The sequence below is a fragment of the Nicotiana attenuata genome, unplaced genomic scaffold (assembly GCF_001879085.1).
Source record: "Nicotiana attenuata strain UT unplaced genomic scaffold, NIATTr2, whole genome shotgun sequence".
NCBI classification, from domain to species: Eukaryota; Viridiplantae; Streptophyta; class Magnoliopsida; order Solanales; family Solanaceae; genus Nicotiana; species Nicotiana attenuata.
The window spans coordinates 21,214-38,517 of NW_017675431.1; the positions used below are offsets into that span (position 1 = coordinate 21,214).

Below are 17,304 nucleotides of genomic sequence, written 5' to 3' on the forward strand. Positions count from 1 at the left end.
AAGTACTTTTGGTGAGAAACAATTTGTGTTTGGTTAATTAATTTGAAAAACACTTTTGAGCAGGAATTAGTATTTGGCCAAGCTTTTGAAAAGTTATTCTAAATGTATTATTCTCACCAAATTGCTTCTTCTTCTACTTTTTTTTTTCTTCTAAAAGTTTGGCCAAACACTTTAATTTCGGAAAAAAAGTTAGGAGAAGCTTGGCCAAGTAGACTATTAATGTATATTGAATTATTTCATCGATTAAAACTAGAGGGGGTTAAATTACATTATTCGTAAACTACTGAGGGCCCTATGCTGTAATTTCCATACGTTTGTCCTTTTGCTATTGTTTTTTGATTTTTTTGCCGTATCCGTCTTACCTTTTGTGTGTCACTTCAAAAAAGAAACAAAGCAGTCTCCACTACCAGAGGGTAACTGTGGCTTGTCGTTTTGACTACACTCAAAAATGGTGAAAGACTCTCCAAAACCTCCCAAGGTAAATTTCTTATCAATATCTCTGTCGATTTACTGTTTTGGAATAGTAGAAAGTACACAGGTGCTTCTGGGTTTTGCTGGAAAATTTTCATAAACAAAGATCTGAGATTTCACCATTATCTTTGCATTTTTTAAAGGTGAATCGAATTGCTAAATTTATGTTAAATTTTTTATTATTATTTGACAGCCGTCGAATCCATCGGTAAGCATATGGGCAGCACAATGTGGAAAATGTTTAAAATGGAGAATGATTTCAACACAAGAAGAGTTTGAAGAAATCAGAAGTAAATTTATTGAAGAACCCTTTTTCTGCAACAAAAAGCCTAATGTTTCTTGTGATGATCCAGCAGATATTGAGTACGATTCATCTCGAACTTGGGTTATTGACAAACCCAATACGCCTAAAACCCCAAATGGGTTTAAGAGAAATATGACCCTGAGAAGAGATTATTCTAAAATGGATATTTATTATGTTACTCCTACAGGGAAAAGAGTAAGATCTTCTACTGAGTTGGCTACTTTTCTTCAACAAAATCCTGAGTTTAGCGATTTATCAGTTTCAGATTTCAGCTTTACCAGCCCCAAAGTTATGGATGACACTATACCCTCTAGCGATGTTCTTGCCAACTCCAACAAGAAGGCTGCAACTAGTAACACTAAATGAGGTAGTGGACGTAGCAGGATTTTTTATTGTGTTCTGTTGGTGCAGTTTTCACAGTCCTGTTATTTGTTTGCTGCCAACTTTTCACAATAGCATAGTTTTCTAGTAGAACATCTTTCACAATTGCATAGTTTGTCTCCAAAATGTGACAGTACCACTTTCACAATGTTCTTGAATGGTTGGAAGGGCTTATTTTTATTTTGTATGATATTAGTCTTTGAGATGAGTTTGGTTAGTGCGGATTGATACAGTCGACCCTAACTTGTTTGAGACTGATCAGAAATAGAGGCTGTGAACTCTTCTCCACAGAAAATGTGACATTACCACTTTCGCAATATTCTTGAATGGTTGGAAGAGCTTATTTTTATTTTGTATAATATTAGTCTGAGATGAGTATGGTTAGTGAGGATTGATATAGCTAATCCCAGCTTGTTTGGGACTGATCAGACATAGAGGCTGCGAATTCTTCTCAACAGAAAATGTTGTTATGGTTTTTGGTAGGAAAACGCAAATCTTGGAATATACTAGTCTACTGGATGGTAAAACTCAGTCCTGAATAATGATATTCTTAAAAATACTGAAGCAAAATATGTAACTTGGCCTGTGTTTGCAAGGAGCATAGAAAGAGAACCGCTTGAGGGGAGCCTTGGTGTAACTGGTAACATTATTGCCACATGTGAATAGGAGATCACCGGTTCGAGTCGTGGAAATAGCCGCTTGCAGAATTGCAGGGTAAGGTTGCATACAATAGACCCTTGTGGCCCAGTCCTTCCACGGACCCCGCGCATAGCGGGAGCTTTGTGCACCGGGCTGCTCTTTATAGAAAGAGAACTGCTAGGTACAACATAGAAAGCTAAGATCAAAACATGGTTAAGGGATGCATCTGGGGCCAAAATTCTCCCAATTTGCAAACTTGCAGTTTCAGTCTTTCTACTCTTATCAGATTGAAAAAAGAACAATATGACTATATGAGCATGCTTGCATTCTCAACCTCTCTGTCGATGTCTCATAAAATATTAGATTCCCACTCTTCTACTGATGAGAGCTCACTAGAATGGGATCATCTTGTGTGTTGTTCGAAAAGCTCACTTGTATATAGCCTTCTCTCAGAACGACTAGTTGAGAACACCATTATCGATCACCTATACTGCAGAAAACTTGTGAGTTTTTTCGTAGGTTGGCCTGTTCTTTTTATCTGATAGAGTCATCACTTGCATCTTCTTCACTTCCAGTTATCTACATACTGGACATTGGATACTTTATAATCCTGGCACTACTAGGGGAACCCGCGCAATTTAACTGTGAACATTCTTCTTCTTCTTCTTCGTAAGCTCACTAGCAGGGGAAGTGTCAGATCAATTGGCAGCAGAGTTCATACTATGAAGCACATTTCTGCAAGTTTAGCATCTCGCATTTCATCTTCTTCACTTAAAATTTTATGCAGGCGTTTCTTACTCTCCTTAAATTTATAAGTATGCTGTTTCGTACATCAAGTTGTGTATGGAAAGAAAGCTTATTCTTCTTCAAAGAGATAGTCACTGGCCCTTCAAGATAGAGGCTTCAGCCATGGTTAGAATTCATGTCAAATCTTCCAGGCAGCTTACTTCTCACTCTCAGTAAATCTGTTTCTGCTTCAAGATAGTGAACTGGTCAAACTCCGCAGATCAAAACATGCAAAGATTGCAGAAGTACTAATACAAAATTAAATATGATCTCAACCAAAGTATCAACTGTTGTGCTACTTATTGTTTCACATTTTTCTGCATTAAAATCAACATAAAGAAAACTGATATGCAAAGAGGGAGATCCAAAACAGCAGAACTTCATATGCGAAGATACCTGTATATCTCTTTTTTCTTGCTTAAAATCGTAAGAAGACCGGGCAACACCAAGATATGCAGAATGTCATATACAATTGGAGGTATTTGGTGAAATAGCACGCCTAGTTCGAATACCACATGTTTAAAATATCTATACACAAGTTTACTCATTAGCATTGCTTCGTTGTTTGTCATGTCAATGCAAATTTATTCTTGAAAAGGAAAAAAATAGTATATTTCGCATTAGATAGATGAAAGCTCTGTGTAAAGTTAACTTTCACCTAAGCAAGGCGTTAGCAAATTTCTGTTCTTTTATCTTCCTCTGGTCGATACTACTTTATGGTTTTCTCATTCTGACTACTTGAAATATTAATATGTACAAAAAAATTACTTAGTAAAAATAGGGAATCTTACAAGAATGTCTCAAAAATGTCCTAACTTACCAACCTCTGGTCATTAATAATCGAGTTACCAAAACTAGCCAAGCACATATAAAAATTGAAAAACCAAAGAAATAAGGCTCTTTCTCTTCAAGAATCACATACAAAGATCTCCTTCCATATTTGTAAGCGTGGTTAGAAACATTAAATGTAAGACAGAAAGAAAATTTCATGGAGAGGTAGCAAATAAGGTGATGAAATACAATATATATNTATATATACATACAAGATTCCAAAATCTAAGCAAAAAATGACTTTCTCAATGGATGTGGTTGAAATTTATTGAAAACAAATAGTCTATATACAAAATTTGAGGAAGATTTAGGGTGATTTGGACTGATTTGGTATCAAAATTCGTAGTTAAAATCGAGTTCAAAATTGTTTCTACAACACATGTATTAAACATGTATCAAGCATGTATCTCACACGCAGGTATATACAAGTATAATACATATGTGATACACAAGTGATATACAATGTGATACACCTATCAATTTTTTCATGTTCATCTTCTACTTCGAATTTTCAATTCAAACCACCTCAAATCTCTACCAAATCATCCCAAAAATGAGATTCAAGCTCCTTAAAGTGTACCCAATCTATTCCAATAACACCCACTCAAAAGAAAGCAAAAATTTGACCTTTTTTTTTTAACAAATAGCTAATTGTCTAATATTAGTAATATTTTATGAATTAGCCAATTTTTGTAATAAGCTACTTATAAATGGACATAACTGGTATTTTCCCCCCAAAAAAATACTTAAAGAATCAATATCTTATTTTGGGTTTTTAACGGTAAAAATAGCACGGTCTAGCCAGTTTTCAGACTAGTCATTCAAAAATAGCCAGCGTTTACCAAGTCAATGAAAAATAACCACTATTTTGCTGCATCAGAGACCGGTCCAGCATAATATACTGGAGTTCGGTGCACCTGTGTATGAACTTCCAGCATATTATGCTGGAAGTCCAACACACGGAAAGTTCCAGCATAATATACTGGAGATTCGAGCACTTGTGTATGAACTTTCAGCATATTATACTGGACCAATATACTTTGCTGGAACTCCAGTATAATATGCAGGTATATACAAGTATGATACATATGTGATACACAAGTGAATATACAATGTGATACACCTATCAATTTTTTCATGTTCATCTTCTACTTCGAATTTTCAATTCAAACCACCTCAAATCTCTACCAAATCATCCCAAAAATGAGATTCAGGCTCCATAAAGTGTACCCAATCTATTCCAATAACACCCACTCAAAAGAAAGCAAAATTTTGATCTTTTTTTTTTAACAAATAGCTAATTGTCTAATATTAGTAATATTTTATGAATTAACCAATTTTTATAATAAGCTACTTATAAATGGACATAACTGGTAGTTTCCCAAAAAAATTACTTAAAGAATCAATATCTTATTTTGGGTTTTTAACACAACTAATGTAAAAAGACCATGACTCGTCAAGCGGCCCATTTCGCAGCTTTTTCTACTGGATCTTTCTCGACGTTTTCTCCAAACGACCGGCAAGGTGATGAGAGTGGAGTTCCCAGTTTGCAGATTGACAGTTCGAGAATGGCTCGGCATGTTCTCGTAGTGGTAGCTGTTTTCTGGTTCGCGACGGCTGAAGCTTCTCAATGCTCAATTAACGGCAAGTCTTCTCATCATTTCCTCTGTGTTTATGAGAAAATTTTGAAAATTTAGGTTTAGTTATTGTAGGTACGCACCATTATCACAGAGGAGTAGTGGACGCAATTATATTCTCTTCTTACTAATTTAAAATCCTGCATCCGCTTAAAGTTGGGCAAATTCCTTTGTAATATAGAAATATGATTTGCGTAGCTTAAAGGCTGACTGAAATACAAAAAGTTGTTGATATGCTGAATTATTTCACATTATTTGGGAATTTAGAACTGTAAATAAATTATCAGTCTACATTTGGATGTTATTATGAGCAAAATTTCCTATCCTGATTAAAGTTTAGAAGCCAAGTTTTTAATTATTATGCAGGATTACCACTTGTGAGGAATATCAGCGAGCTTCCACAGGAAAACTATGGGAGGTCCGGTTTATCTCACACTACAATTGCAGGTTCAGTCTTGCACAGCATGAAAGAGGTTCTTTTCCCAACTACTCATTCCAGAATTCAGTCTACTTTGCTATTTTGCTTGCAGTTGCTTAGTGCTCCCTCAGTTCCAATTTGTTTGGTATAGTTTGAATCGGCACTTTAAGAAGTAAAATGAAGACTTTTGAAAATTATGGCCACAGACATGCCATAAATTTTTTGTCTATAAAAAGCTTCTCATTAAGTATAAAATAAAAATTTTAAAGTTAATTGTTCCCAAATATAGAATCTTTTTGGAACGGACTAATAAGAAAATAATGTCAAACAAATTAGAACGGGGGGAATATTGACTTGTTGAAACTATTCACTGACCTGGATAGAATGTAGATAAAATGGATTCATATAGCCTATCCTAACTAATTTGATTGAAATGAAGTTGATTGATTGTGAATATTGGCTATTCGGTTTCAAATTGCCGCTATTTACTTGGGTTTCATCACTATGGTTTTATGTATAGATAGAAGTGTGGCTTCAAACATTTGCCCCAGGATCTCGCACACCAATACACAGACACTCATGTGAAGAAATTTTCGTCGTCTTGAAGGGTCAAGGCACTCTATATCTCACTCCTAGTTCACATTCAAAGTACCCGGGGAACCCGCAGGAGTTCCATATATTCCCTAATAGCACCTTCCATATCCCTGTTAATGATGTTCACCAGGTAGGCTGTCTTCCTTGTTCTCCATTTTTCTTTATCTTACCTGAGTTCAAAATTAGTACTGCAAGATGTGAATAGGAGTTCAATAACTTGATCTGCTGAAGAAACTCCTAGTTGGTGCATTTATTAATGTTGCGTCTAGTTTTATAGAAACAAATACCCACAAAGATTTCTAATTTTTATGTTTTGTATCGTCATCTATCAGGTAACAAATTGATTATGGAAAGGATCAGTTAATATTTTACCAGGTTTCTAGGAAACTCTTGGTCTGCAAGTCATGATTTATTTTTGTGTGAGATATGTTCTATCTACTTCATGGTTAATATACTTGCTTTTCTTCCCTTACCTTGGAAGTTCTCGCGCTATGCTTATGGCAATATATTTGATAATGGGTCTGGTTCTCACTGTTGATCAATCATGGGAAAAGCCAAGTTCCCTTTTGGAATTCTACTTGCATCCCTTCAAATAATCTATCTTCTATGAGGACTTGTTAGTGTAGCTTGTCTAAAGTCCTATGCCAGTGCTGCATCTTGCAGAGTCACAAATCCCAACAGAGATCATATGTCAAGTGAATTACAACTTCTTAAATAGGTTCCATCTCTATGCACATATGACTGCAAATCGCAAAACCCAACAGAGCCCATACGTCAACGAGTTACAACTTCTTAATTCCATATTTATGACTGGAAATATACTTTTACTTTTTGTCATTACAGGTATGGAACACTGGTGAGCATGAAGATCTACAAGTTTTAGTGGTTATCTCTCGTCCTCCAGTGAAGGTGTAAGTAAACTATGCTAAACATTAACTTCCAACCCACCATTTCACAGATAATCATATGACATCAATTCATCCATGTTTAATATGGTTCATTAACCTTTTCATTTCATACTTTTGTTTCTATGTTATCCCCATGGTGAAAGAGACTTAAATTTCATCTCCTGACAAGGACCAGTACCTGGACCACAATAGACATGAGTTATGAGTTTTTCTGGTGCAATTACCCCTATGTTGCAGGTTGTGTTGTTTCACCATAATTAGCTTAAATTTGTCATTCTCATCAACATGTACACTGTTGTAACCCCTCATTGAGAAAAACAATAAACAAAAGGAGAGGGAGGGTGGGCATCTCCGTGGTTCCATATTAATAACGGAATAATACACTACCATTACTCGAAAAAGAGAAGAGGGAGGGAGGTCTTCATGTTTTATAGGAGATTAAAGACTTTGAATAAAAGAAATAAAAGAATATATTGAAAGCAAAAATTTCTAAAGACTTCGAGGTCAGCCTTTTTTGTGAATTTGAAGCAACTTGTGGTTCTAGTTCATGATGTACTAAATGTGTAAATTCTTGCAAGTGCTTTTCTGAAAATACAAACATGTCTAGTTTACCACCAAGGACGTGCTTGCCATTCGCTTGAGGAATGTTTCAGTATTGATGTTACTCAGCTTTCCTGACTGTGTGCAAGTAAAACTTTACTATAAGTCCATCTTATGCCAGCCTTTGATTGTTACTTAGCAGAAATCTGTTTTCTTGCACTTCTTTTCAGGTTTATGTATGATGACTGGTCGATGCCACATACGGCTGCCAAATTGAAGTTTCCTTATTACTGGGATGAGGAATGTTATCAGACTACTTCAAGGAAAGATGAGCTTTAACTATCCAACCCAAAGAAGTACACTATGGCATTTGACTGCATAAGCATGGTGTTTGATACTTTCCAGTAAAATATTGGGATCTGGCTTACTTGGCCTACAAGTTAAAGATCGACTAAACGAAGAGCAACATAACAGGTCTGGATGGATTTTATCGGTGTTGCAGTCGTACATTGTAGAAAATGTATCTTGAAAGGATATCTGATGTCTATACTTATGGTTATTTAGACGCCAATGTTGAGAGAGCTTTAGTTTTTAGTTGCTTCTAGAACACTATTTCTTACATATTTCGATTTTGTATATTGAATTTATTAAGCAAGGATGACTACACGCAGTTTACTGGTTGCGGTTATTGCATTTCGACTGTGTAGTATATGAACCAGAGATTAGTCCTATGTACTCCACCATCTTCTATACATCAGATTTTTTTAATTAATAGTGGTCTTTGAGCAAGTTTGCCTGCATCTCGACTATTTCACCGGATAGTTGCTATAGGTATTGGATAGCTCTAGTTATCAAGACGTAGGTAGAAATCCAATAGTTACCTATATTAACAGACCAACTATGGAAAATTTTTATTAGTCTTAGGGGTATTTCATGGACAATGCCCTCCAGGATTACTGAAGTTCTTCTTAGTTGGGAAGAAGCTGGAGCTGAAGCAACTAACAGAGATAGATGGACGACTGTCCCAGCATGTATCTGGTGGACAGTTTGGAAGGAAAGGAATGCTAGATGTTTTGAAGACAGAAGCAACTTAGTGCAGAAGATCAAACTCAATTGTATTCTTTTTTTTTGTTTTTGGTGTAAACAGATTTACACAGAAGATACGCTGTCAATCTTAGACATACTAGGATCTTGCTAGGATTGCACACTAGCACATCTAGTTAGCATTTACCTGTAAATAGGGTTTTCAGTACGACCTATGTACTGATTCTATTAATATATACAAATGTTATCAACTCAAAAAAAAAAAATAGTTACCTATATTAATGTTTTCTGCTTGTCTTTCAATTTGATTATTGCATTGTATAAGTACATCAGTACAAGCGTGTGCTACCTTTCTTCGTGTTTTTTGTTTTTGGGTTCTCCTAGAATTTCTTTTTTCAATTTTTCCCTTTTCTATTTGGAACTTTTTATAATACTCGATTAATTTGTGATGTTTCTGGGCTCATTGATCAATCTCTCTGCCATGTTGGACGTTGTTTATAGTTGCATCAAGCAAAGTGCAATCATCATCTTAACGCCAAGTGATAACTTGTTCAATTTATTAACAAAATATCATCGACCTTTAGCTAATGAAACAAGGCGGATCACTTCATATCTGAATCCTGACAATATAGAGATCATAACTAGTTTATAAAAACCATAGTCTTTAGCTTCAATCATCAGATGAACAATAGTAAGCTCCAAACTCTTGTCATCAAACAGTAATATAAAAACGGAGCCAAAATGTTGATGAATTTCAAAGTACCTAGACATGCTATTTCACTAGATATGGAGAAATTGGATTCGTCCCGAGGCTCAACAAGCCAATTAAGATCAAATACAATTCAAGAAGCATTTGGTAATAGTAAACACTCGATCCCCCAAAAATGTAGTAAATAAAGAAGAGAAACCACATGTAATTACCTATCAACCTCTACTGGCCTTGAAGAGATTGAGAGAAAAACAAAAAGGTAAATACAAAATTCAACCTTCTGCACAGGCTAATACACACTCAACTAAGCAGAATATCTGTAAAGCCTCTTATGGTTAGCATCAGTGGAAAAGAACAGCACCCAACACCTAACTACAGGGTGGAAAATCTTTGGAGGTATAAAAAGACAGAAGATCCACACTCAGCACATGAGCTCCGTGTACATACGCAAAAAAGGATGTCGGATTACTTTTGACTTCAGCGCTTATGGTGTTCTCAGAATGTCTTGATAATTCAGGCACTAGACATCCATACTTGCTTCTGAAGTGCTCTCTGATTTAGGCGAATCGCCTGGGGAAGGTAGCTCAAGAAACTGCCTTTTCTGGGCACGTGGTGGAAGGTGTTTTACAGGTTTTCTTGATAATGGAAGAAAGACACCAGTACCATTATGTGGTATCCTTTGGGGGTTCAGAACCACTGGACGAATAGGAGGTAGCATAACTTCTGGAGCTCGAAGGAAACCCCATTTAGGAATCACATCCATTATCTTATAACCATTAGCTGCTCCATTTGCAGTTGAATATTGTGTTGGGACACCAGGTTGCCATAAGGTCATTGCTCTAGTCAGAGGAGGGACTTCTGAGAAAAAGCTATCCATTTCTGTTCTTACTTTGAAGAACGTAATAGCAACTCTTTTGCTAGCAGATGAGCACAGCGCATGCCTAGCCATATCAGCACTATTTCCTCTCATGACTAAAAGAGACCTGCCAAATATAGAAAGAAAGGTAGAATGTCAACCATAAGAAGAATAGTTGTTTGATAAGGAGATTGCTAACATACTAAAACCCCACTAGTATTGGCAAATCTCTCGTGTAAAAGAGAAACTACAAGAAGAAAATCGAAATACACAATAATAGATGAATGCAGACAGTCTATAATCTCTCTTAGACTCATCACTTTACCAGGATAAAGACAGACTTTCTAAATTGATACCGACTCTATGATCGCTGAGACCACAAATATATGAAGAAAGCTTTATATTGTGAACCCCCTCAGATTTGTGAAGATACATACCCTTCTTTTAGAGAAAGCATGCACGATCCTTTGTAGTTCCCATCACTGTCACATACAAGAGTTCGACCAAATGCCATCATCGATTCAGAGAGGAGAAGGGTAGACACAGGCTGGTCTAAATGAGGTGGTTTCAAGAAAGGCTGTGAATACTCCCCCTACATATAAGCCAGGAAATAAGCTTTTAGGGTTCAATTTTTACCAATCAAAATGTACAAAGGCTAAGATGAATCTTGCATAAATGTTTCACAAACCTCATCAAAGAAGTTGATGATGCAGCTGTTAGGTCTTCTACTGTCTGATATTAGATGCCACTGAATCAAGTGGTCTATGACACCTTGTAGAAGAGCTGGAATAGGTTCAATGTTACCTGAAGGTTGACATTTCGCAGTTAGGCTTGAAGCGAAGTGTAGAGGGTCGTAAAGTTGAGAAGTATTCAGAAGTTCTATTGCAGCAAACGTTAGATATGCATTAAGACACGGCTTTCACTTACTCTTTTGACATGTGGCCTCCTCTTTTATATGCCTGAAAATAGGGGTGCCAAGCTGAATCAGCTCTCTTTTGTTGCCCTTCACTTGCTGGTTGAATAAAACAAAAGTTTCACCTATAAGGCAATCACATGCGATTCAGGGTGGATATCCAAGATAAACAGGTGATTTTGAAAAACGCCGATTAAAAGATTAGACAGTAGTAAAGAGCATTTATGACTTCCTTTCAAGAAGTATGATGTCTTAAAATGCAAGTAGTGCAAAACTCGTCAACAAGAGCTACAAAACAGAAGATTGAATTGATCTTTTGATGATTGTATAGTTCACAATAGAGGCAATATAGTAATCAGCATTGGTCTCAGGCACCAGGAAAATTTTCACTTGGAAGAAAGTATTCATGGAAAAGCCTATCATAGTAAGTTAAGGCAGCTATAACGAGACAAGAAAATGAATTCCCAAACCTGCTTGAGCAAAAGTATAGGAGGTGTCCTTTACTATCTCAAACTTCGCCCCAAAAAGGAAACAACACTAACTATAAAAGTGTCATGAATCACAGGATCCACCTGAGAGATCACCATTCTGGCCAGCAGCTCGAAGTTCTTTTGCAAAGTCATTTAATTTAGAGATTTCATTTGGAGTAAATACGTCTTCGAATAACTTCAAACCTCTTACTACGTTCACCTGCCAGTCACAGATTATGGAAGCTTAAGACCTTCAGAACATGGATCAACATTGGATTTAAATCCATCCTTCACAGAAAACATGCAAATAACCGCGATTGAGGACTCACCATACGCCCTTTAACTGGCTCCTTTGAAACAAACCCCTTTGTCATCTTGATGTGGGCATGCCTTGTCTCACAGTTCTCATGGTTTGAGCAGAATTCAATACTTTCTACCGAAGGCTCCACAGATCCTGTAAAATTGAAAGAAAACATACATGTACACATTTAGAATGATCGTAGTCTGAGTAAAACGTGATTACTTAAGCCAAAGGACTAACAAATACGCATATGATTGCTCGAGCTGAATCAAACTTCTCTGGGAATAATATGAAACCATTTACATTGGAAAGAAATACCACAGAAAGATGGCCGTGCCACCACTCTCCATTGTGAATGTATCAAAATAAGGTAACTTTCCAAGCAAAAAGATATTTTGAGACAACAGCTGAACTGCATAAAATATTGCTACTTCATTAGTTTAGTTGCTGCCCTCATTTGCGATTACAATCATAAGACTGTGGCCCCTATTTTTAACGGACTTATTCTACTCTATTAGGAGTTCTTTTTTTATAATAGGGAGTCTCAAAGATTGATTTTAGCTGTCGCTTTAGTCAACAAGCTTTCCTAACCTAACAACCTGCGGAGAAGAAGCCAACAAGAAAGAGCATGACATCCGTAAAAGCATCAAACAGTTGAGACCACCAAATAAAGTCGAAATTTGGGTGACCTGATCCTGGTCCCAAACCTACGTAGGGATAGCTAACAGAGCCGCCCAACCTCACACTGTCACATACACGGGGCATTTGCCACACAACTCACGGAGCTATTCTGATTCTTGGACTAACAACTGAATCATAACATTGATTTCTTCCCATCTCGGTTGCCTCAAACTTGTTCCACCAAAACCTCGGGAAATTAACAGCATTTATCCAATACTTCTCAGTCCCAATAACAAAGGGCAGAAAAACAGAGGGGACAGGAATAGCAAAGCTTACTTATTTTTTTCTTACTTCAAAAATTCGATATCTATAATCTGAATATCTCAGATGAATTTGATTAGCTTCACTTACGAATTCGCCTTCATTCCGAGAGTAGAAAAGTGAGAACTTTACCAACCGGTCAACTATATTTTGGCCGGTTATTTATTATAGTAGTAGATTTATTTAGCTGACGATTAACATACAGTAAGTCAGTAACCCTTTTTCTTTAACAAACACAGGTTATTCTGTGTAACACAGATTATAGCTGAGTTAAACGTGACATAACTAATACAGTATAAGTTAAGATTCAATAGACAGAGTCAAAGATAAGCTGAACACTGTTGGCTCTCTTAAAGTGGGATGGGGTAAAAATAAAAAATTTAAATTCAACACTCAAGCAATTAGACATCAGTGATCGAACGTCAAACAAAATTTCCATTGCACCAATTCAAAACTCGAGGCATAAATTTTGTTTGAGATCTGCTATTTTTTAGGAATGAATTTGACTTAATTAAGCGTCTATTTCTTTTATAGAAATAGTGAGAAAATGGTTCAACACCACACTTTAAAATTCCAATAGAAGAAAACGATCCTACAAAAATTTCTTATATTTTATTTTCAAATATCTAAAAATAAATTGACATTAAATAGCAAAAATTAATAATAGCCACAAAACCAATTGACCCCAAAATAATACTTTATGCTCTGAATATTTGCTCTTTTTATTGAATACTGCACTAACTATAATTAAATATAACTACTTACCTGTATCAGTGATCTCACTTTCAGGAGAATCATGTGATTCATCTTCATCCACCACTTCACTTCCTCCATTTTCGGAGCTCTCCACGGAATGCCTACTTTCCTTTTCAGCCAAAGAACCGTTCCCTTCTGCATCACTCTGTTTAGCTTCAGTCAACTCCTCCTCCTCTCTCTCCTTTAACTTTCTGTCAGCGACTTTCCGTAGCTCAACGGTAACCTCAGCAATGGAACAGTACTTTTGCATCTGAAGAATCGGGATCCAATTCAGCCGCCGGCGATGAACGGCGGCGAACACCGATTCATACTCCGATGATGTCCCACCTTCAAGCTGAGTAATATGGTTGCATAACGCATCAATTATTGCATTTGCAGCTGCGAATTCCCCTCTGAACCAAGCTAATATTGCGTCCTTAGCAAATGTCTCAGACACTACGGTCGGAGGTGGTGGTTTCACCACCGGACTAGCTGCCGCTGGCGTAACTGTAGGCGCTAACGGTACTACACGGTGGTGTCCAACAGCAGCGACAGCTGGCGGCATTTTAATGAATCAATTACGCCTTAATCTCAATCTAGTTAGAGTCTGACTAATAAAAATATGAAGAAGTGTTTAATTAGCTAGAAGTTGGATTAGTATTTTTTGAATGCTTCGAATATTTGGCAAGGATTTTCTGGTTTAGTAAAGAAAGGAAAATGTACCGAAAAAATGAAAAAAAGAACAGAATGATTAAACACGAATAATTGATTAAAAGGGGAGGGTTTTGTTAGAGAGGTTTTGGTGAAGGAGTTTTGAGTATTTAAAGGCACGTTCATGGCGACTTTTGCGATAGTGACAGTCCGTACAGCGTGTACCCAGGTGTCAAAATATGGAAATTCTAATTATATATTTATTGATTAAATATCAATTTAAATTATGTCTACTAACAGTAAAAAATAAATTTTACATTATCAAGAGTAAATTTAATTGGTTATGAAAGGTTATATTTTTTTTCTTCTAGATAACCATATCAAACTTGTTTGTTACAAAAAGTTACTTGGTATTATAAGTCATTATAACGTGATAGTTTAAGAAGTTCATACACCGTAAATAAAGTTTAATTTAGAGCTTATATTGTACAAAAAGTATTAGTATCAGTATTAATATTATTTTTTATAAGAAAGATATTTTGAATTATTATTAAAAATTTGTTTGACTTTTTTTAAAATGATAAGAGTACTAGAAATATTATTTTTTTAGCAGTGAATTCTAGCAATACAAAGTAAAGCAACATTAGATTGGTGTTTGCACACTAATAACTTCACCCTATGCTATTTAGGTACAAGGTCAAATCTCATCATATGAAAGAAAAGAAATCTCCTTTTCACGTTTTCTTCAAAGTTGGCTGTCCGCATCACTTAACAAATGTGATTATTTTAGAAAAAAGGCGTCATTATGGTGAAATTAAAAATGTGAAAACAATAAAGTTGATTATTATATGTATTGCACATGAAACATCTGGTTAATAGGGAAGCTAATTATAGCGTGGGCCAAAACCAATAAGCTGGATTTTGGCACTGAGTAGGGTTGTTCATATGGATTGGATATCCGAAATCCGAAAATCGATCCGTTCAATTTTGGTTTTCGGATTAGATCGGATTTCGGATTTCGGATCGGATTCGGATTGGTATAATTTTAATACGATCTGATCCAATCCAATCCGAAATTATTAGGGCATGTATAAATACTAAACTTTAATTTCAGATAGTTACTACTTCTTTTACATTTTCCTCCAAGTTATTACCTTTACAATTGATGGATTTAATTATATTGGCACCATAGTACTCTCATAATTGCAGAAACATGAATTTTTCTTACTGTATTGCCTTTTACAAAGAAAATATACATATGAGTTTGCAACTTTAAGGCATAATAATCCGATCCGAAATCCGAAAATCCTATCCAATCCAAACTTTCAAATCCGATCCGATCCGATATAATTCGGAACGGATTCGGATTGCATTTTCTAGAATCCAAAATCCGAAATCCGATCCGAAATGTGCTAAATCTGATCCGATCCATGCACAGCCCTACTGAGACATACTGTATTACTGTATAATATAAATCTTTTTTTATTAACCTTTAAAACAAGGAAGAAAACCTTTGTTAGTGTTAATTGCAAGGCTCTAATTCATCTGCTTAATTCCGTTTACATAGTTAACCAAAGAAAATAAGACTTAATTCTGCTCATGATCACTAGAGTTCTGAATAATTTCCTATAAAGATATAGATTAATCTTTGTCGATATTTACCTATAAATAAAATTTACATAAAATAACGAGCATGTTTCAAATCAATGAATAATGAATATTCTCTCTGTCTCATATTATCTGTCGTGTTTTTCTTTTACACGCCCCTTAAGAAACATTAATTAAAAAAGGAATTAGACTATTTTACTCTTATTTATGTCTTAAGATAAAATCTCTCTTCATTGAATATTTATTCTATTTATGTATTATCTCCATCTTCAAGAACAATTATTATTAAGGGCAAAAAATGAAAAAAATAATAAATTTTGTCTTGAACTTTTAAACTGACAAATAGTTTGATACAATTATTTTTAGTAACCACGACTGATAATATGAGATGGAGGGAGTACAATTTGGGAATAACCCTGATGGCCAAAAAAAAAAATAAAGGAAAAGGCATTTGAATCAAGCGAAGGGCAATTGAAAAAGGGACAATTAAGATATGAAAATAGGGTCACTGGAAAAAGAAACAACAATTAGGAGCCCCCTTTTATGAAGTCAAAATAATAACACTTTGATTTTATTATTTAAATAGTTGTTACAAATTCCAAATCAGCTATCAATTTTAAAACAAATGAGGCCAATTTTATAATTCCTCTAAATGCATAAATATTACTAATTGTTCCCAAAGGCCAGCGCTTTTACCTGCGCACCCCCAACTCCATAAAAAACCCTGGCTTCTATTCTTGAATAGATGTTTTCTAAAAATAATAATAATACTAATAATAGAATGTTCTCTTCCAATAATTGGATTCTTTATTCTTCAGAGCATGAATCTGACCATTAGAGAAAAGTAGTTAATTAGGTGTGAAAGAGAAGTTTCTTAAGAAATATTTGTCAATGCTAAAGGGAGGGGTTGGTTAGACAAATAATAGCTGTTTAATTAAGTTTTAAATGTTTAGCATATCTTATCTCCTATCCATGAGTATATATGATTAAATAAGTCTACCATGTGTTTTAGAGGATCCTAGGTGACACAGTGTCCCCTTAATTACAAATACAAATTATGTTTATACATGTTAATTATGTTGCAGACTGCCAACTAATTGCAGCTGTTTCTGTAATGTTTATATCACATTAAAATCGTACCGAGATTGTGAAAATCAAAGCGTTTAATTTGTTCACATAAATATTAATCTAATGTGGTGGGTTTGGAATTTTAACTTTATGATTTCAAGACTCTCCACACGCTCGTAAAAAAGTTTTGTTACCACCAAAGAATATGGTGCAGTGGATGAGACTGCTCTTCTCTTAACCAGAGGTCTCGGGTTCGAGCCTTGGGTATGGAAAAATTCTTGGTATGGAGCGATTCCCCCCGAATGGAGCCCTACGCAACACAAATCTGGATATAGTCGAACTCCAATGCGGATACCGGGCACCAGATGAGAAACTAAAAAAATGCCTGTTATAGACTATTAGTGCATATAGAATAGGTAGAATTAATTTAGTCTTACACTTTGTATTCTAAAGAGTCCTTGTTTACATAACTTTGTACTCTAGGTAGAGTCCTTGTTG

General features: G+C 35.5%; 3 protein-coding genes across 3 annotated transcripts; 2 read left to right on the plus strand and 1 right to left on the minus strand.

Annotated features, from left to right (window-relative positions):
- Positions 1 to 366: 366 nt before the first annotated feature.
- Positions 367 to 1,531, plus strand: LOC109220070 (methyl-CpG-binding domain-containing protein 4-like). Its single transcript, XM_019384531.1, has 2 exons — positions 367 to 478; positions 665 to 1,531. The coding sequence occupies exons 1-2, from the start codon at positions 449 to 451 to the stop codon at positions 1,139 to 1,141; spliced, it is 507 nt and encodes a 168-aa protein (XP_019240076.1). The 5' UTR covers positions 367 to 448; the 3' UTR covers positions 1,142 to 1,531.
- Positions 1,532 to 4,855: 3,324 nt separating this feature from the next.
- On the plus strand, positions 4,856 to 8,281 carry LOC109220069 (auxin-binding protein T85). The gene is made up of 5 exons (XM_019384530.1): positions 4,856 to 5,056; positions 5,416 to 5,522; positions 5,988 to 6,191; positions 6,905 to 6,972; positions 7,740 to 8,281. The coding sequence occupies exons 1-5, from the start codon at positions 4,861 to 4,863 to the stop codon at positions 7,846 to 7,848; spliced, it is 684 nt and encodes a 227-aa protein (XP_019240075.1). The 5' UTR covers positions 4,856 to 4,860; the 3' UTR covers positions 7,849 to 8,281.
- Positions 8,282 to 9,259: 978 nt separating this feature from the next.
- On the minus strand, positions 9,260 to 14,287 carry LOC109220067. The gene is made up of 7 exons (XM_019384529.1): positions 13,510 to 14,287; positions 11,831 to 11,955; positions 11,604 to 11,721; positions 11,046 to 11,156; positions 10,807 to 10,922; positions 10,556 to 10,710; positions 9,260 to 10,245 (listed from the first exon to the last, which is right to left on the minus strand). The coding sequence occupies exons 1-7, from the start codon at positions 14,042 to 14,044 to the stop codon at positions 9,783 to 9,785; spliced, it is 1,623 nt and encodes a 540-aa protein (XP_019240074.1). The 5' UTR covers positions 14,045 to 14,287; the 3' UTR covers positions 9,260 to 9,782.
- Positions 14,288 to 17,304: the final 3,017 nt, after the last annotated feature.